The sequence below is a fragment of the Poecilia formosa genome, unplaced genomic scaffold, assembly GCF_000485575.1.
Source record: "Poecilia formosa unplaced genomic scaffold, Poecilia_formosa-5.1.2 Scaffold484, whole genome shotgun sequence".
In the NCBI taxonomy this organism is placed as follows: domain Eukaryota; kingdom Metazoa; phylum Chordata; class Actinopteri; order Cyprinodontiformes; family Poeciliidae; genus Poecilia; species Poecilia formosa.
Window position 1 is genome coordinate 3961 of NW_006800423.1, and position 21018 is coordinate 24978.

The 21018-nt window shown below is 37.5% G+C and overlaps 3 protein-coding genes across 3 annotated transcripts in view; all 3 read left to right on the top strand.

Annotated features, from left to right (window-relative positions):
* The window catches only part of LOC103156492 (unconventional myosin-Vc-like), a 4328-nt gene extending 3788 nt beyond the window's left edge, over window positions 1–540 (top strand). Inside the window, exon 5 of the mRNA XM_016664406.1 lies at window positions 11–540. The gene's annotated coding sequence lies outside the window, so the exon portion shown is untranslated. The remainder of the gene's footprint in view (window positions 1–10) is intronic.
* An 802-nt stretch (window positions 541–1342) lies between these two features.
* gnb5a (guanine nucleotide binding protein (G protein), beta 5a) lies at window positions 1343–7100 on the top strand. The gene is made up of 11 exons (XM_007578564.2): window positions 1343–1595; window positions 3116–3252; window positions 3393–3434; window positions 4431–4507; window positions 4588–4720; window positions 5136–5279; window positions 5369–5460; window positions 5568–5616; window positions 5694–5790; window positions 5893–6059; window positions 6159–7100. Exons 1-11 carry the CDS (start codon window positions 1460–1462, stop codon window positions 6168–6170), a joined length of 1086 nt encoding a protein of 361 aa, XP_007578626.1. The 5' UTR covers window positions 1343–1459; the 3' UTR covers window positions 6171–7100.
* A 1824-nt stretch (window positions 7101–8924) lies between these two features.
* ap4e1 (adaptor related protein complex 4 subunit epsilon 1) overlaps window positions 8925–21018 on the top strand; it is a 14848-nt gene continuing 2754 nt past the window's right edge. The window contains exons 1-20 of the mRNA XM_007578566.2: window positions 8925–9283; window positions 10242–10313; window positions 10409–10532; window positions 10778–10851; window positions 11329–11450; window positions 11522–11681; window positions 11766–11932; window positions 12013–12086; window positions 12169–12291; window positions 12376–12485; window positions 12576–12715; window positions 13730–13842; window positions 13916–14034; window positions 14718–15020; window positions 16272–16383; window positions 16461–16599; window positions 17227–17482; window positions 18307–18828; window positions 18911–19101; window positions 20110–20270. Coding sequence (XP_007578628.1) covers window positions 9143–9283; window positions 10242–10313; window positions 10409–10532; window positions 10778–10851; window positions 11329–11450; window positions 11522–11681; window positions 11766–11932; window positions 12013–12086; window positions 12169–12291; window positions 12376–12485; window positions 12576–12715; window positions 13730–13842; window positions 13916–14034; window positions 14718–15020; window positions 16272–16383; window positions 16461–16599; window positions 17227–17482; window positions 18307–18828; window positions 18911–19101; window positions 20110–20270 — 3223 coding nt within the window. The 5' untranslated portion in view covers window positions 8925–9142. The remainder of the gene's footprint in view (window positions 9284–10241; window positions 10314–10408; window positions 10533–10777; window positions 10852–11328; window positions 11451–11521; window positions 11682–11765; window positions 11933–12012; window positions 12087–12168; window positions 12292–12375; window positions 12486–12575; window positions 12716–13729; window positions 13843–13915; window positions 14035–14717; window positions 15021–16271; window positions 16384–16460; window positions 16600–17226; window positions 17483–18306; window positions 18829–18910; window positions 19102–20109; window positions 20271–21018) is intronic.

The window sequence follows — 21018 nt, forward strand, 5'->3', positions numbered from 1 at the left end:
TAATCTGGAGTTCCTAACCCGGATCTGACACTGCGATCCTGAAACCTTTCCTTCATCTGGAGTTCCTAACCCAGATCTGACACGGCAATCAGGAAACCTTTCCTTCATCTGGAGTTCCTAACCAAGATCTGGCACGGCGATCCTGAAACCTTTCCTTCATCTGGAGTTCCTAACCCGGATCTGACAGGACCAGCCTTAAACCTGTCGCTCCTGAATTATCCTCACCTCGCACCTTACTGTAAATAAGATTCTCTAAAAACAAGTGTAGGAGAATTTTAAATTTGTGTTTGTTCTGAAGATTTTTTATTCAAATATTCCTGTAAAGAAACGTCAAATGACTTCTTAAACTGCAATAACTGGTGCAATAATAAGGCAATCTCTCGATGCAAAATTGTGACCAAGATTTATAAATAATGTGGCTTTTGTGTTAGAAAGTGTTTAGTTAATTTTATTGTTTAAAGTTTTTAACGTCATTCACCACTGAAGGAAAGAACTTATTTTATTACTGTATTTCCAGAAATAAATTAAAATGACTTACAATCATTTTTGCTCCTGTTTTTGATTTATTTTGGGTTGAACAAAGTAATTGTGGAGAATGAGGTGAAAATATCTGTTCATTTGTTTCCTGTTTATTTTTCATTTAGAAAAGAGATTGTGGGCATTGATGGTCTTTTTGAAAATTATCATTTTCTTTGTTTAGTGAATCATACCAGGATGTCTTATTTCTACAATAATTTCTTCTGAAGTGGATTAAATTAACAACCCTTTGATAAACTGAGCAGCTTTCCTTTTTAACTACTTAAAAAAGTAATAGACATATTTTGTTTCTAGCATGTTAATTTAGTTGCAGTGGTTTTTTCAGAATTATCTTTTCCTGTTATAAGAAAACAAAAAACTCTCAGGCTTCTCTAAGTTCTCCTAATCAATGTGTAAATATTTTTATTTAAACATTCAAACACTGAAATAAGAGAGTGTGAAATTTAAAAAAAAAAGAGAATGAAAATAGTCTGATCACTTTTCCAAAAATGTACATAATGTGCATAACATTTAAAAAGACAATCAGTGGAGAAAAACAAGGAAATGTTATTTAAGCATGAGTAAGAACAGATATTGTTCAGAGTGAATTAATAAACTAACTATATATATATATATATATATATATATATATATATATATAGCTTTCTCCGTGTGTTCTCTTGCCGAGCATCGCTTTATTTCTCTGTCATGTCGGCAGAGTGCGGATGAATTATTTAGCAGCAGTGGAGTAAAGTGAGGCTGGATGGTGACGAGGATGCGCCCTCATCACCGGGATACAGCACCCTGCTCCTCCTCCTCCTCTTCCTCCTCCTCCTCCTGAAGGAGCATCTTCTGCCGCTGACGTCATGACAGCAGCATCAGCTGTTAGCTCCGCCGCTGTAAGCCTCTCCACTGGCCGTCGCTCCCCGCACAAAGGAAATATATGAGATCCCCTCTAATCCCTGAAATGGCGACACAGGAGGTTCAGCAGAACGAGACTCTGGCCCACCTGAAAACCGAGTCGGAGACGCTGAAGACCAAGCTGGAGGAGGAGAGGGCGAAGCTGCACGACGTCGAGCGTGAGTCCTGAAAATGGAGAGGCCTCCATGCTTTCATCTCCCCTCCTGCCTGCTCACCGTCAGGGGGAAAAACGGGACATTTCTGTCATTGTAACCGCTCGGTTCGGCTCGGTTCCGCTCTGTTCACGGGTCGGTACAGATTATTGATCCGATGGGCCGATGAGGAACCAAAAATGTTTGCTTCCCGATCGCTTTTATCCCCGATACGTTCACTAATGTCACTGCTCCCTCATTAAAAAACATAAAAGGCTGTTTTTACTATATGTCATCACATTCATTCTGTATGGAAAATGATTGGAGCTACTGGTAAAATATCAAAACATAAATATCTGACTTTAATCTCGGAATTCTGACTTTAATCTTTAAAAAACACTGAAATCCAACATATTAACTCTAGGAAGTCATAATTCCTCCTGCACAATTTACATGTCTGTTAATGAAGATGGTTACCATCTGCATTAAAGTCAGACTTCTGAAAAAAAATAATTTTAATCTCACTTTTTCTCATAATTCTGAGAAAAGTCAAAATTCACCGATTAAAGTCAGAACTACAAGGGAATAAAGTTAAAATTATGATATTAAAGTCAGAATTCTGAGATTAAATTCAGAATTTTGAGGGGAAATGCACTCTGACCCTAAAAAAAGCATAATTCTTTTTTTTTTTTGCAATTAGGGTGATGGGAGGGATAGAGGGAGGAAATTTCTGCCAAAAACAAAAACAATTCTAGAAAAATCTCAGAATGTTCTACAAAAAACAGAAACTTCTGAGTTTCACAAATCTAAAATTGTTCAAATTCAGAAGTTTCCATGATTTTCTAAACAAAAAATTCTGAGATTAATTTCACAATTTATGAAAATTTTCTAACAAATTTTCAAACTCCAAAATATCCCTGTTTTTTAATTAACATTTCTGAGATTTTTTTTTTTTTTTAGAGGTACATTATAAAGATTTTATGTTTGTTTTTTTTTTTTTTTTTTTTTTTTGGGGGGGGGGAGAAATTTACTCTTTTTTTCTATCTGCAATATCTGCAAAATCTTCTTCTGAATTTCCCTTTAGCAGAAATGAAGGTTATTTTCATTATGCAATAATTAATAAGTACTACTGAAGCATTAATCCAAAGTCTTTTAAAATAGTTCTCACTTCTTGAACTTTATCTCCTTGAGATTTTGCTACATTTCAACCACAAAATATAACACATTGCATAGTATTTTATCCACAAATTTACCCTAGTAGTGTGGAAATAAGCCAGAGGAAGTTCTGTTTGCAGTTTACCACAAACTACATATGATTAATGTAGTTTCCCCACAGAGAAACATGGTGGTGGCAGCATCATGCTGTGTGGCTGTTATAATTCAGCAGAAACAGGGAATCTCCTTAGAAAAGACTGGAAGACGGATGGAGCTAAATAATGGAGACTCTTCTTCCTGCAGGGCAACAGCTCCAAACATTCAGGCAGAGCTGCTGTTAAATCTGAGAAGTTTCATATTTTTCTAACAACTCGCTCTCTGTGTCGGAGCAGTTCACCAGGTGGCAGATAAAGTGGAAGCCCTGGGTCAGTTTGTCATGAAAACCCGCAGGACTCTGAAGGGACACGGCAACAAAGTCCTGTGCATGGACTGGTGCAAGGACAAAAGGAGAATCGTCAGTTCCTCACAGGTCGGGTTTGCTTCCTTCTCCTGCTCGGATTTTATCTGCTGCCCATTTTTAAACCAGTTTTTTTATTTTGTTTAATTTTTTTTGTTTGTTTAAGGAATTTGATTTCCCAGTTTATAAATGTCTGTTCTGTTTTAATGCAGGATGGAAAAGTGATTGTATGGGATGCTTTCACCACTAACAAGGTAATCCTCTATTCCAGTTCATGAAGCATTTTATGGTACAAGCCGCAGACAGAGGCTTGTACCATAAACTTCTTATGGACAGATTGATATTTTATGTACAAAGAGAACATTAATACTCTTATTAATGCATTCATTTTGTAGAAATTCATCATGTCATTAATATGACAAAGAATTAATATGTTTCATGTTTATTCAGATCTGGAAAATATGTGTAAAATGCCTTAAAACTGTGTAAGATCCCTGAAAATGTCCCACCATGAGTTTTATCTAAATACGTCACCAATCATTTGAAAAGCCTCTGCAAAGGATCAAGGCACAAACACAATTCCTGTTTAATGCTTTTAGGGAATGTCTCATTTTATTTAGGTGCGGGAGGTCTTTTGTTTTTTTTTGCATATTAATACAAAAAGCTGTGTTTTTTTTCACTTTTAAAGTGGACTATAGTGCTCACAATTCTGCAGGCTTACTGAAGGTTTTTTAAAGTTTGGTATCTGGAAGATATTTGTACTTGGTTTTATTTTTATCCGGTCCTTTTACCTGACTCTGACACCACATTGTTCACTATGTGCTTAAAAACAAGGAATGTGAAAAAGAGAAAAGAAGGAGTAACAGACTTAAAACACTTTCCACAGTAGACTTGTTATATGAAATAAGCTTTATGAAGAAACAGTGAATATATCCACAGTAAAAACCTGACAGGACCAGAGCTGTACATCATTCATTTCTCAGCTTCAATAAAAAAACGTTAAAAAAGTATTAAATCTCTGTTTTTATGAAAGGAAATAACATAGTAGACAAACAAAGAAAAGTAAGGACACATAACATTTAATAGCCAGAGTTAAAACTTGTCTACATTTAATCCAAAATGTTCTTCCTTTATTTATTTTTGGAAGATGCTGAATACATCTTGTATCCATGCTCCTGTGTGTCCTGTTTTCATCATGCCGAGCGATTCATCGCCTCGCTCACGCTGCTTTGTGTTTCGATGTTCGTTAGGAGCACGCTGTGACAATGCCTTGCACCTGGGTGATGGCCTGCGCCTACGCTCCATCTGGCTGCGCTGTAGCTTGTGGGTGAGTTTGCTACAACCCTTGGCAATCTGAACCTGCTGCTCATTTAGTGCTTGGTGAACTGGGCCTGTTTTCTGTCACAGGGGCCTGGATAATAAATGCTCTGTGTACCCTCTGTCTCTGGACAAGAACGAGAACTTGGCAGCGAAGAAGAAGTCGGTGGCGATGCACACGAATTACCTGTCTGCCTGTAGCTTCACCAACTCTGACATGCAGGTGAGAATATTTAAAGAAAAAAAAAAAAAAGCGGCAACATGGCACCCTAATTCTGTTAATGATTCACAGGAGCGTGAGTCCTGGTCACATGATGTTTCTCACAGCAAACACAAAGCAACAGCCTCTTCGATTCAATTCAGTTTCAGTTTAGTTTATTTAGTGGACACCATTTGCTTTTTAGGCTCTGACTGAAGAAAAATGGATTGTATTTGGTGATGTTAGAATAAACGGGTCTGTATTTTTCACCATTACTTTCAGTTTTGCAACACTTTTCATACTTATGCACTCGTTTGTGTTGGTTTTATCACATAAATCATACAAATAAAATACATTCAAGTTTATGGTTGTGGACGATGTGAAATGGTTCAAAGGGCGTGAATCCAGTTCTCCTTCCTCTTGTCTGCTTGTGTCGAAGATCCTGACGTCCAGCGGGGACGGGACGTGTGCATTGTGGGATGTGGAAAGCGGGCAGCTGCTGCAGAGTTTCCATGGCCACGCTGCAGACGTGCTCTGTCTGGACCTGGCCCCGTCTGAGACTGGAAACACGTTTGTTTCAGGGGTGAGGACTGCCTCCGCACCGCTCTGTCTGCGGCTTGTTAACACTTTGAAAGCTTGTTTTTGCTCATTGTACCTCGACTCTCACGGCAGGGCTGCGACAAGAAGGCCAACGTGTGGGACATGCGTTCGGGACAGTGCATTCAGTCATTTGAAACTCATGAATCTGACATAAATAGCGTGCGGTATGTAACTGTCTTACCCCAGGCTCATTTTATTGTTTGATTTTTCACTGTTGAAAATGTGAAGCTTTTTATAGTTTTTATAATTTTCTCCCCTTGTTTTAATACAGATACTATCCAAGTGGAGATGCTTTTGCATCTGGTTCAGATGATGCCACAGTAAGTACTCCACTAAAAACCTGTGTAAAGTGCATTACTTTTGCCTCAAAAATTCAAATTTCCCCTTTTTGTTTCAGTGCCGCCTGTACGACTTGAGGGCCGACAGAGAAGTTGCCATTTACTCCAAGGAGAGCATCATCTTTGGGGTCTCCAGCGTCGATTTCTCGCTCAGTGGTATAAATTTCCAGCTCCGGATTCTGATGTCATCTCCACTGCATGCAGTTACTGCTTCCAGAAAACACAAAATATGTTTGTGTCTGTGTATGACCTCCTAAGGTCGGCTACTGTTTGGCGGCTATAACGACTACACCATAAACGTGTGGGACGTTTTGAAAGGAACTCGGGTCTCCATCCTGTTCGGACATGAAAACCGGGTCAGCACTCTGCGCGTCTCCCCCGACGGGACGGCCTTCTGCACAGGATCCTGGGATCACACTCTCCGGGTATGAAGGACGACAGGTTTCTCTCTAGTTGATCGTTTCTGCACTCTTTACCAACTTTCAGCGATTATACCTGCTGTTTTGTTTCTCCTTTTGTTCCAGATTTGGGCCTAAACGTGCTCCATTTGAAACCACTGAAGGCACACAGACGTTTCTGTTTGCTAGCGTACAATCAGCGAGATAGAGACTCAGTTTTGGCTGTACATAGGGCATATCAATAGAATTGTATATAATCTTGTCCTTTGGTCAGGGTAGATTTAAATATTTCTGAGATGTTAAACCGGCACGCTTGCATTACAATGTCACTGAAAGAAAATAGCACAGAAATATTTAATATGTTACAGAAAATATGAATGGTAGAGACTTGCACTGGTGTAGGGTAGAAGTGACAATAAAGTATTGTATTGTGTGTGCCCACATAACGGACAATATTTATTTGTTTTCTTCACCGGTGGTAATGAAAGAAAGATGCAGTCTGAGGAGGAAAACCAAACAAATCTAACGGGGTATGAGGAGAGCCCCTCCTGTAGGGCTACGATTGGAGAAAATTATTATTTAATACTTAATTAAAAAAATTATTAGAAATGGCCAATGGGCAGTAGTGAGAGTTGACGTAAAATACAACAAATAAAACTGGTGAAAAAAGGTTTAAAAAATTAATAAACTCCATATTTTTAGCAGCCTTAGCAAACTGAAGTAAATAAATTACATTTATGCTTAGAGTTTATAATTTTGATTTTGTAATTTTGCAATAATAAACCAGGCTTTTTTATTGTATGTTGTTCAGTTCTTCAAGACAGCTTCTCAGCATAAATATTCAGTCATAATAAGCCACTTTCTTTTTTTTAAGGACTCCAGCTTCTAATTCAAGTACTTCTATGTTACATTTGAGAAAGATTACAAGAATGTACTCCTTCCCAAGCAACTGCGTGATGGCTGTAATTTCATATTCACTGTAATTATTTTGCTGTAGTTTAGTGTACAGATATAAAAGGGACTGTTATTCAGAATATTATAAATCTAATAAACCAAGTTTTGAATATCTATATGTGTCCATCACTTCGATATATGTCACAGGGATTTGTTTTACTAAAAATGATTTTTTAAAGTTTATTTTTATGTACAAAGTAATAGCTCTAAGTAAGATCCTACTTGATATTACTTATTTGAGTAGCACAACATTTCATTTCAGCAAACTATGAAAAAAAATATGAATAAAAAAGAACAGAAAACAAAATAAAGCAAAAATAATTTGGTAGGTACTAAATGTCTTTCTGGTGTGAACTCACAATCAGTAAAAAAAAAATATACGACACTAGGGGGCACCATTTCGTACCTAGAAATTTTTTTTTCTAAAACTTAAGCTGCAAAAGTAGCCTACGAAATAGGAAAGAATGGTAAAAAACTAAGATCATTCCATTAATAGCCAGAATTTGGAATTTTCAAATATGGACTTGAACATATTTTCCTTTATTTGCCAAAGTTACATTTCATAATCATAGGAAAATATTTTAAGGCTTTTGATACAAATACTAGTACTTATTATCTTAGACCAGGGGAGTCAAACTCATTTTGGTTTAGGGGCCGCATACAGCTTAATCTGATCTGCAGGGGGCCACACAAGTAAACTCATTGCAAGATCAAATAGAACCAATAAAAATGGACTTGTTGATTTTTATATTAAACGAATTTCACTTTTACAAAATATATTATGAATAATCTCAGCTTTTAAGAAAGGTATCTGCAATTTCAACAACACTTTTACTCAGTTAAGCATTTATTTAAGTGCATTATGCATAAGAACTGATCTCAGTGATTGTACAATGTTGCAAAACATTTATTCACAGTTTTTGGAACTTAAAAACACTGTCCTGCATCACAAAATACAACAGACAAAAATTAAGAAAAGATTTAAAATCAATTTTGAACATCTGGGAAGCAATTTGAACAAATTATCTGGCTTCACACATTTGAAATCTTAAGTGTCAGCTGTTTTAAACAGACATTTGATTAAGTACATTTGTTGATGCATAAAATGCATACATATAGAAAAACTTGCATACATAACATGTATGTATGTTAGCATGCACGAGAAATATGAGGTTGCCAGGGCAAAAATAAAAAGCTGGTAAAGCATAGAATCGAACTTGTTTACAGAACCTGAAGCTCAGTGCTGCCATCTGCTGTTAGTTCCGCTGCAGTGTTGCATCATGTTGTGTACTCTGAATACAACACAGCGCCCCTCGTGGACAGCATAGGAACTGCAGATTTTCAATTAAACGAAGTATATGTTTTTTCATGAATAATGATAATGCATTTAGCCCCCGGGCCGGACTAAATCGTTCGGCGGGCCGGTTCCGGCCCGCGGGCCGTACGTTTGACACCCCTGTCTTAGACCAATAAACAACTTTAACTATAAAAAAAAATTGCCAATGGAAATATAAGTATCTTTTATATTGGAAAGCGTGCACTCTCATTTTTTCATAAAGTCACATTTTTTTCGTGTTCTGCTATCAGCTAGCTTCCATCCTTTTATATCAGCAATAAAAAAAATTATAAGTACATACAATATGTTGGAAAACAGTTTTTGGTGACTTTAATATTTGTCAGGGTACAGTGAACATGACAAAAGTTGGAAAAAAGATTGATTCTTTTGGCGATTAAAAACAACACAAAACTGTGTGAGAAGAAACTCACATAAGAACAGTTTTATTTATTTATTTTAGACTTTATATGTTGTTGTTTGTTTATGACAGCAACTGTCGATTAAACTGAAAGTTACAACCTTGACACGAACAGATTTTCACAGGGAAGTAAAATTACGCACAAAAAAATTGGCTCCCGGAAAAGAGTCGGAATTCCCATCACCAATCCTTCTGAAAAGCGGAAGTGACATCACCAATACGCTTTTGTCGGTCTTCCTTAAAAATAATGGAGGATCTGTGATGTTATTTTATCTAAAGTAGCTGTTTTAAATGCCCAACAGGCAATTTATCTATAATGTATTAATATTTATTAACAGGTGATCCAACAGTTGTGTGTTTTAGTACAGACGTCACTCGGACAGGGCGCTGTTTGTTGTCAAAATGAGCGATGTTGTGGAGAAAACGCTGACAGCTCTACCAAGCCTGCTCTCTTTAGACTCTCAGCCTGGCTCAGCAAAACTCTCCTCCAACTCTAAACTAGGAAACCTCATCAGAGGAATCACTGAACTAACATCTAAACATGTAAGTCGATCCTATAAAGCTCTCAAAAGTTGCGACCTGATATGCTGCTGTTTACATTAGCTTGCTAAACTGCTATGTTCTTCCATTAAAAATGTGTTTGTCCTCAGTAAATGTGTCGCACATAGTTGATTATAGTGCGACATAAACACACGGTCTGTTGTCGTAGTTTAGTAGTTGTGGAGTGTATTGAGACTTTCGAAAGACTTGTTCTCAATGGTGCGTTCAGGTGCTTGTGTTGGGCTCAGGCTGTTGATATTTGGTGTATCGTTAACAATGTTGACATAAAAATTAAGGTTATTTAGTTTGACTGCAAGAATTAAGAACTTTAACTTAAAAACACCTTTATAACAATGTTGTAACAAGGTTATATTGCCCAGCCTTGGTAGTACAAGGTGGTATCACTTTTTTGACTGCATTAAATGGTAGGTAAACAGATGAGTGTCACCATAACACATTTTGCTGGACGATAAATTGTCCCAGAAGTTATTGTGATAAATTATTAAATTGCTTTGAAACCATTTTCAATTAATACGATGGTAGTGGCATAATAATGCAAGAACAGATAGTCATATATCAGTAAACTTTAAATTGGAAATGTAAGACATTTTAAATATCCAAAATAAATAAACAAAACAACAAATGAATTACGAAGCCTCTGTAAACAAAATCGCCTTTTAAAGAAAGGAGCTATTTGAGATCAAGGCACCAGATTGAAAACTTTATCATTAAAATTTTTGGTAGAAAGAGAGAAAAGAGGAAATTGATAAATCATTCAAATTGAAATTATTGAGCTCGTTTTAATTTCTCATGGATTAATTGATTTATTACTTATTGTGACGGTCTGATATTAGCTGAGATTTACAGAGAAATGTGAGCACTGATATTATTGTAGCAAAAGTTACTGCATATCAAACTTTTCCAAGTTATTATGTATCATTTTCTACATTTCTTTGTGCAGGAGGAGGAGAAACTCATTCAACGAGAGCTCCTGCTGATTAAAGAACAAGTGTCTTCCCCTAACACAACTATGGTATTCTTCTCATTGTTTCCCCATTTCATCTTTTCCACTACAAGATTGTCTTTGTTCATTTGTTTATTTATTTTTTCTGTTGTAATCTGATTTAGAGGCAGATGAAGGAGCTCATGGTGAGAGCGATCTACTGTGAGATGCTGGGTTACGGCGTCTCCTTCAGCTATATCCACGCCATTAAACTGGCCCAGCAGGGGAATGTTCTGGAGAAGAGAGTCGGTGTGTTTTCAGGCATACAATGATACAAAGTTAGAGTAGAAGCACTTTATTATAATTTTATAAGGGAAATATCTCCTGAAGCACACAGTATTAAAAAAAACACAAAGCATGTTTCAGTAGAGTATTGGGGAATGAATTTATGAATGCATGAAAAGGAGTAAATGCTCAAAATGTTCAGATTTAGATTTTTAAACTTCTAATATTCTAATAATAATAAAACACTAAAGTGTTTGTGATTCTCTCAGGTTACCTTGCTGTGTCGCTGTTTTTGAATGAAGGTCATGAGTTGCTTCTTCTCCTGGTTAACACGGTGCTAAAGGTCAGTCGTTATGGTGTTTTGTAGCTTGACTGTAATGTTTCTTTGGTCACACACTTCTAAAAATTTTAACACTTCATAAAAATAGCAAAAACAAACACCATAAGGTAAATTAAGTTCAAGCAAAGTTTGCACCAATGGATTAGAATTTATCCAATCCATTGGATAAACATTTACAGATTTTCAAAGAAAGCTGTAAATGTGTAAATTATGATAAGAGGTGTTAAGATTGTTTGTGCTAAATTATTAGGCTCTATTTTTAATTATTTTAAATAATCAGGCTGAAATATCAATGTGATGCGGGGAATATTTGAGGTAAACTCTGATCTTAGCTCTGCACCACATCATCATCAAACCTCAATAATTAAAATAAAAGATGTGATGGATGTGAAAATAGTGATACTTTTGCATGAGTTAAAATAAAACAGAAAACACTGAGACATTGAAGGGTTCATAATAATATTGCGGATGTGTTTGCAGGATCTTCAGAGTACGAATCTGATTGAAGTGTGCATGGCGCTCACAGTGGTGAGCCAGATGTTCCCCAAAGACATGATCCCCGCCATCCTCCCCCTGGTGGAGGAAAAGCTCAATCACCCAAAGTAAGAAGCACTTCATGCTTTTTTCAGATGACAAATAAACTGAAACGGTGTTTGTTGTTACAAACCTGCAGAGAAATAATTCGCCGTAAAGCCGTCCTGGCCCTGTATAAATTCTACCTGATAGCGCCGAATCAAGTTCAGCACATTCACAACAAGTTTCGCAAAGCGCTGTGCGACAAAGACCCCGGCGTGATGTCGGCTTCCCTGCACATTTACCTGCAGCTCATTCAGGTAAATAATAATTTAAGCGCTTCGTGTTGCATTTTTGATCTCTGTGGCGTAATTTACTGCTATATGGTTTTATGTTTATTTCAGGAGAATCCAGAAGGCTACAAAGATCTCGCGCCGAGTTTTGTCACCATCCTGAAGCAGGTGGTGGGAGGGAAGCTGCCCATGGACTTTAACTATCACAGTGTTCCTGCTCCCTGGCTTCAAATCCACCTCCTCAGAATACTCTCCTTACTGGGGAAAAATGACCAGAGGTGATCATTTTCTCACTTCCTGTTGTGTTTAAATATTTGTCAACCATGAAGTTTTTATAATTTCCTCTCTCTCTGCACAGCACAAGCGAGATCATGTATGAAATCCTTGATGAGTCTTTGCGACGGGCAGAGATGAACCACAACATCACATATGGTGTGTTTGGCCTCATTAACAAATGTTTTACTAGAAGATACATTTTTATTAGCCACTTACTTGCATCTCTCCTTCTTTACAGCTATTTTGTACGAGTGTGTAAAATGTATTTACACCATTCATCCCAAATCGGACCTTTTAGAGAAAGCTGCAAAGTGCATGGGCAACTTTGTTCTGTCTCCGAAGATTAATCTAAAGTATCTGGGTGAGATGAGAAGGCATGATTCCTCACAGATTATTCCCCCGTAACAAAAAGTGAGAGTTACACTGAAAGCTAACGTTTCTGTAGGTCTGAAGGCTCTCACCTACGTGGTCCAGCAGGACCCAAAGTTAGCCTTGCAGCATCAGATGACCATCATCGAGTGTCTCGACCATCCTGACCTCATCATCAAGCGGGAGGTGAGTCGGATCTGGCTCCAGTCTTTGGTTCTGATGTTAGAGGGTCAAAGGTTTCCATCATCGCTGGGTTTTTAATCTGCTTTCTTTCAGACGCTGGAGTTGCTCTTTAGAATAACTAATGACCAGAATGTCACGGTGATCGTTGAGAAGATGCTGGACTTTCTGCGAATCAGTGAAGATGATCACACAACCATTGACCTGGTGGGGAAGGTGGCAGAACTGGCGGAAAAATATCCTTACAAATGTTACAGTGTTTGTCTCAAATCTGCATCTTTTTACTGTATTTTCATCACTTGGTGCTTATAATTCAGCGCCATACTTGTAGAAATATGGTCATACTGAGATGAAAACAGAAACTATAATGATAATAGTTAGAAAAATTTATATTCCAGCTAATCTGTTGATTGAATGCACCAGAAGACGCTGAGCAGAGAGACAAACGTAAAAATATTTTACATGGAGCCCAATGGAGGAAGGGCAGACATTCCTGCACTCCAGAAGTGTTTGAAAGAAAACTGTAAGACCTACAGCAATGGCGCTTATGTTTCCGTAAAGTAGACGCCTGTAGCTACGTTTTGATGCTTAAATTGTTTCTCTGAAGTGAAATATGTACAAAAAGCAGCATTTTGTTTGTGAAAAAGTAGTCAAACTTGAAAAAGCGTCGGTTACTCTGGCAGTTGAAGAATTCCGTCATCATTATAGAAATGATAAAAATCTGCATAAAACCTCAATTGTGATTTTAGAAAAACCGTAAGGGATATCAGAATACTGACTCATGTGAAGACAGCTTAAAATCTTGTGATTTATTTAGAAGTTGAAAGGAGTTTCTAAGTTGAAGTATGCAGATTTAGTAAGATGTCAAAGAGCACAAAGTTCTTGCTGAATTTTGGTGATTTTCAATGCATTTCATTGAAGATGCATAAAAGTTAAAATATCTAAAAAAAAAAAAATCTACAAGTTGTTCACATTTTTTGGGCCTTTTTATATGTTTTTTTTGCCCAACTTTAAGTGTGTCTAGCTTTCTTAGTTGTTTTGTGATTCCATTTTTTTTGTCTGGTAATTACAGTACTCTAAACAATTACTTTAGGTAAGCAAATGTGAAAAATACATTTTAAATCTTTGAGAATGAAATTGATCATCTTTGAGAAGCAGCAAAAACACTTTTCAAGAGCTTTATGCTGAACTTTCAATTTGTTTGCTTTGATTTGTCTTGTTTGTACATATTTTCCTATATACTTTCGCACATATGCACCAGATAATGAATGGTTTATCGATACCATGAACACAGTGTTTTCACTCGGTGGAGACTTGTTACAACCGGATATCCCAAACAGTTTTCTTAAACTTCTCTCTGAGGGTGAGTTAACCACACATCCCACTCGTTCTGCTGGTAAACTTATTCGATAAGGATTTTTTCCCAATGTTTCCAGGTTTTGACAGCGTGGAGGAGGACAAGAAGTTGAGGCTGTTTGCTGTGAATTCATACATTTCTTTGCTACAAGGAGACTCCAGCAAACTGCCGCAGCGTTTTCTTCAAGTCATATGCTGGGTGAGAGTTGCTCATTACTTTACCTCAAGGTTTGCGTGTTTAGTCCATTTTAGTCGAGCTCTAGTACGTTTGTCTACAAAGTCCGGTGCGTTTGGGGAAGTGTGAATGCGTAATAGAAATCTGATGTGAACCAAAAAAAGTGAACTCTCGTCCGCCTAAAAACCTGAGTTTCGGTTCTGTTGAAGTGAAATCTCATTCGGTTCGAATGTAGATGTGGAAACTGCTTGAAAAGTAGGAAGTGAACCATAGCGAAGTAAATTAACCTGGTCTTTTACCAAAAAGGTAAGAGAAATCCTACAACCGCTAAAATCTGACTCTACTCCATTTTTGTTAATATTTTGTGAAGAAGGACATTGCACTCATGTCTTCTGCGCTCTTTGTGTCGTTTCCTGGAAGGGTTGGTGGTGCAGCGCCACCACAGGCGAGAAGGTGAACAGGTTTTTCAATTAGTTTGGATTGTTTAAGATGGTAGAGTTCCTTTAAATCTGGACTAAAAACCCTCCTGTTTAGATTTGCTCTTGAAACATTATAAATGAAACATTAGTCAACATTGTAAAGTGAGATACAGGTCTAAGAAGTCTAGAAAAGTGTCAAAATTTAAAATGTTGACATTAAATATGTGCAGGAACCCTGGCTCCTCTCCTACAGTTTTTTTTTTTTTTTTTTGTCGTTGCTGTGTTTAGGTTCTCGGCGAATACTCTCACTTGAGGGAGGATCTTGAACCAGGCGTCGTTGTGAGGCTGCTGGCCAAACTGTTGGACATGAAGAGCAGCAGCAGTGAAACAAAGTGCTGGGTCCTTATGGCCATGACCAAGCTCTGCCCCGGCGGAGCGGCTCTGGCGTTGGTTCACGATGTCTCGGAAACCTACAGCAGCTCCCTGGACACTATGCTGAGACAAAGAGCTCAGGAGCTGCAGATCCTCAGCCAAGACTCTGAACTGCAAGCCAAGGTGTTGCCACGAAGTGCCAGCATGGAGCCTGTGGAGGTAATACACAAGCATGGCAGCAGATGAGTTGAGTTATGTCTTAAACATCATTAACTCTTTATTTTCAAGAAGCAAGCATAGAAAAAAAGGAGAATAAATGCTGATTTAAGGCCTCATGCTTTTTGACAGGCTTAGGGTTTGTTGACCTGCATGTACATGTCCTCCATGGTACAGAGTTTATTACAGTATTAAGAATAGTTACCAAACCAACAAGAAGTGCTGTCAGCAATGATCTGAGCAGCTGTTGCAGCACGTCTACAGTCTAGAGAAGTGAGAAAGTTGAGGTTTACAGCAGGACTGTACTGGAATGTTAATGCAGTTTTTTTTTTTTTTTCATCAGCAACATAATATAAATGATGTTTTAAATTTAGAATCAGGTCATCTTGTTGTTTTAAACCTTATTTGCTTATATAAACAAATATGTAAATGCTAAAATGTGAAATATGAATCTGAATAGAACAGGATAGAAGATGTTTTTATTGTCTCGCAAATGGGAAATTTAACAGCACCATCAAGTATAAAGGATCACAATAATTACAACAATAATAGTAGTAATAGTGACAATAATATACTGTAGAAAACTAACAAAATAGGAAATACTGTACAGTTATTAGAAATAAAAATACTCTAATTGCAATCCAAGGGATGTGCAACTTTTCAAAAAGTGTACATAATGTGCATTGAACATTGAAAAAGACGGACTATTTACTAAAATAACTCAAAATCTAGTAAATTTTTTCTAGATATAAGAGATTGTTTTAAGTCAGTAATTTCTTAATATCGATAAAAAAGTTCTAGTTTCACTGGCAGATTATTTCACTTACAACACTAGAAAAATGTCTTAAATAATTTACCAATTGCACTGGTACTTTTTCATCAATATTAAGGAATTATTTACTTAAAACAATGTCCTACTTATTCCTGAAAAGCTACTTGTAAATTAGTCTTGTCTTAGTTCAAGTGTACTGAAGTATTTGTACAAGAAACTAGACAAGCATACTTGGTTAGATTTTGTGTTTTTTTTCAGTGCAGAAAAACAGATGTGCAATAACAGTGGAAATGCCGGGGGTCTAAGTAATTCAAGGTTTAACTGTTACTTTTATGAAGATTTTTTTAAGAGTTTTACTCATCTCTATCAGGTAAAATGAAGCCATAATTTCAGGCATGACATTGGCAGCTACCCAGTTTTTTTTAAATTATTTTCAATGGGCTTGTTTGCAGCTTTAATTGCGCTGTTTTCCTGTTTTCCAGGTGGATTCCTCGCTTTCATTTCTGGATGGATTTGTGTCGGAGGCGTTGGCTGCAGGCGCGGCTCCTTACAAGCCTCCTCATCAAAGGCAGGAAGAACTGTCTCGCTCAAAAGGTGAAACTCATGCAAATGGTTTGGCAGAGTTTCCACTGCTTTGTTTGGGCTTGTCCTGATGCTACTCTTTGTCTCAGCGCTGAACCTGGAGCCCTACGGCCTGTCGCTGCCAATCAGCATATCCTCATGCAGCATCACCGACAGACAGTCTCCCACCCTGTTGTCCATCAGCTCTGGCCTCTCTGGGGACAGCACTGATTTCTCACACAAGGGCAGGTACTCAGACACGCAGCCACAGGCAGAATTACCGTATTTTCCGGACTGTAGAGCACACCTTACTCTAAGCCGCAGCTACAAATTAAAAAGAAAAAAAAAACAAAACTGGAAACTTACATAAATAAGCCGTACCGGCTATAAGCCGCTGGTATCTCCGCCGCTCTCGGTTTTCCATGAGGACCCAGCAGAGGGCAGTGTCCTAATAAATGTGCTGGATTTATTAGGATGCAGCCCTCTGTCTCCAAAGCCGAACCATGGTTTCGTTCACACCGAGTTTATGTGCAGCAGCTCTATTTCCCTCCTGTACTGCAGATCGACAGCCCTCACCTTAGAAGCTGCATCATATGAGTTTGAAGAAATTTCTCCATCGTGCCTGCTGCTAGCATGTGCTTGTTCTAAATGAAAATTGGCATTTTCTTCTTTGATTTCCAATTTTGACTTCCAACGATTCACTTCCTGCTAAAGAGCCCCCTGGTGGTTGAAGAAAAATCCACAGAGAAGCCGCACCTGACTACAATCCGCATGGTTCAAAGTGTAGGAAAAAAAGTAGCGGCTTGTAGTCCAAAAAATACATTAAGTGTTTTATCTCTCGGTAGTTTGAATCCTGAGTCTGATTTGTTGTTTCAGCTCTACGGCTTTGAAGTTGGATGGCGTCAAGAGGCTGTGGGGGAGAGACGGCTATCTGGCTCAGAAAGAGCAGACAGAAGAAGCTCCTCGGATCGAGGCCGCCAGCGCGGTCCGGTCCGCCGACCAACTGGGCGACAACAACGCCTCAAACAGTCAAACACCGAATCCGACACCAAGCCCTGAGTGTGACCAGGAAAAGCAGCAGCTGGCGTCCTCGCTGTTTGTCGGTCTGGCCTCCCAGAGCACCGTGTGTCTGGTGAGCTGATACACACAGACACACACACACACACACACACACACACACACACACACACACACACACACACACACACACATATATGTAAATAGATTCAGAAGACAGGACAGCTTTCTTTGTGTTTATTCTTTTGATGGTTGCCTCATGCTCAGAGTTTCAAAACCTGCAATAAAACGTGTTGCTTTCTTTGGTCAAATTTATTGAGGTTTTCTTTTATAAAGTATAAATCAACACTAATATGACTGAAACGACTAATAGGATTAGACCAATTAATCATGACTAATCGGTCATTAAAGGAATTGCCAACTAATTTAGTTATTGCTTAATCGCTAAGAGGAGTGTACAGACTCAAAAAAGGTCATTTTGCTGAAAGAAGAATATATTCAGAGCAGTCATTAAGTCAAAATTATACAAAAATATATATTTCAAGATAATAAAAACACTTTGTCTGCAAATTAAGTGGCTTAGATTTAACTTCACCCGGTTCAAATTTGGTAAGAAAAAAAAACAACCTCTTATTAAGCAACTTTTGCTATCTAATTATTAATCGGTTAATAAAAAAGAACAAAAACAAATTAGCTGCACATTGTATTAATGTTAAATTGAGCAGAAAAGGCTCAAATATATTCTAATGTTGCATAAAAAAGTTTAAGTGGTTAAATAAAATATCTGCAGAATGTGCCAATTTTTTAAATCAGATTAATCAATTAATCATCAGAATAATCTATATATTATTCAGTTCCATAAAATAATCGCTGCATGCAGCCCTAATATAGTGCATTAATACAATGTGTGATGGAAATTATTTGTTGTTTCTCCACCAGATGGGAAAGTCTGACCCAACATCCCAGCGTTTCAGAAGAAAAACCAAAGCTTCAGGGAGTGCTGAGCAAATAACCGACCCGCTTGTCTCGCCCTCTGACGGTTCTGATAACTTGCTGTATAAAAGTCTGCTGGACTCACTAGACCTGGACGTCTCGCCGCCTGAACAGACAGCCGGCCTCGTTGCTCCGAACGGCTCCTGTGATGCAGAAGAAGAGCCGGCCGACGCAGACGTGAAGGAAATCGAAACTCCTCCCGTCAGAGATGAACGTGTGACAGCTGAAGCTTCTCCGCACGACGACCCAGACGGATCCAAAGACCCGAGTCTCGCCTCACATCTTCCAGCTGAGCTTTCTGCTCTTTCTCACTCTAAAGTCACTCTTCTGTTCTCCAAACAAAACCTGGATGTCTCCGCCTGCCACGTCCAGAAAGAAGACTCCGTCGTTCTTGTTGTCTTTATTTCCAACTGCTCAGACTCTTTCCTTCAGCAGATACGACTTCAGGTCGACTCTGAGGAACTAGAGGTGCGTCATGCAACAGAAAACCTTAAAATATCTTCTTTCTCTGCATCTTTTTAAAATATAATCTCACATTCTTGTTTTGAAGGTATCCTGTGTATCTGACTGTCCATCAGAGGAGTTAAAAAGCCACAGTGTAGCAGTTTGTCAGTATTTCCTAACTGTAAAGAGACCCTCTGTCCACTTTGATCTGTCTGCGACAGTGTCATGGCAACCGCCTGCTGGGTTGCCCCTGACGACACAGTTCTCCTACAGACTTCCTCTAGCAACCTTCGTCAGGTGAGATAGTTTTGGGATTTTCTTGCATCCCTCAGGAGGGTGTTTGAATTAATCAGGGCTGAAACGATTAATCTGATTAATCATGACGAATCGATTATTGAAATAATCGTCAAATAATTTGGTAATCGATTGATCATTAACTGGAGTATACAGATTCAAAAACCTCCATTTGCTGAAAGAGCAGCACAGTCAGAGCAGCAATTAAACCAAAACTTAATTGTCTCAATTACTGCTCTGACGGTAGTAAGTGTTTTTAAAATTAATATTTAAAAAAAAATATTTTCTCAGTAAACATGTTCTATCCAGAACTCATCTAGTGACAGTTTTAGCTTTAACTGGTTCAAATTTTGTAAATAAAGATGTCTTTCTAAGAGCCTTTTGCTATCCAGTTATTAATTGGTTAATGCAAATAGTCAACAGCTTTTCACATGTTGATGGTAAAACTATATTTTTAGCTGAAGATGCATCCTTCGCTAAAAGAATTACATGTCATTGAATTTTAGTTAAATAATTTTTCTTATTATTTAAAAAATGAACTGAATTATCTGTTTGCATTTTTGATGTATTTCTAATAGAGATGCCTGTTATGTTGGCGACAACATTGGAATCGGCCGGTATTTTTTTTAACATGTCGGTATCGGTCCATTGAATAAAACTGAGCTGACATTTATTTTTTATCTGTTTCTGGTTGGGTCTTTTCCAAAGCTGTCAAAAATGTAGTGACAGCTTTGACAGCTGATAGCCAATAATATTGGCTGACAGCCAATATTAGTAAATATTGGCTGTCAGCCATAACTGCAATATTAATATCAGATATCGATATCAGGCCAAATTTTTGTATTAGTTCATCCCTAATTACTAATATGGTATAAAGTAAACTTAAAACAGAAAAATCTGCAGAGTGTGCCAATTTATTTATTTATTTTTAATCTGAACAATCAATTGATTAATCAATGACTTAAACAATTGTTAGCTGCAGCCTTAAAATGAGTCGATTGTTTCCTGCAGAGCGTTGAAGCTTTCCACAGAGGAGTACGGAGCCATGTGGCTGGCCTTCTCTCATGACACCAAGCAGAACCTGACGCTGATCCACGACGGCTGGGATCCCCTCGCCGCCACTCTGGATGTACTGAAGAGGAAACTTCAGCTTCATGTGGTGGAAATTATTGGTAAGCTCAGAAAAAAGGCATCCCACACAAGTAATGAGCAGCTTCTTTCACTTGTTTAAGCAAAACATGTTCATTTAAAAGCTATTTCCAGGCTGCAGTAGGGAGAGTATTTTAAAAAGATTGTTTTTTGTCTTTATTTAGTTTTTTGTCTTTATTTAACCAGGTATATTTCATTAATATTAAAAATCTTCTTTTCAAGAAACAATTACAAATCATAAAACTTACAGATATTAAAATCCGATTAATATGGATAATAGAGAATAATCATAAAGCGCAAATGCATCCATAAAAGTAAAAATAATACAACTTGCTTTAGTCAATGCATTTAGAAAGAAATAACTGATTTAGAGTGCCTTTAAATGCATTAAAAAAGTCTATGTAAATTATGTAAGTTTTCTATTTGGAAACATCTTATTTTATAAATATCATATTTTTAACACATTTTATATCATAATAATATATTTATGATTGCTAGGTATTTTTTTCAGGTTCGCTGTGATCAGATTATGTCTGATTCTGTAAAATATTTGGTAAATTTTGCTATTTTTGACTCTTAAGTAATTAACCCTTTCATGCATGAATTATGATCCTTTATAATTTTTTCCCAAAGTGTTTTTGATTTTCTTAAGGCATAAAGAAAAAGTGGGGGAAAAAATGTAGCTGTAATTTTCTCCAAATACAAAGTTGTTATTTGGAAAATACATCAGTAGGATTAGTCTTTAGGGGTTACTTGATGTCAGAATATTTT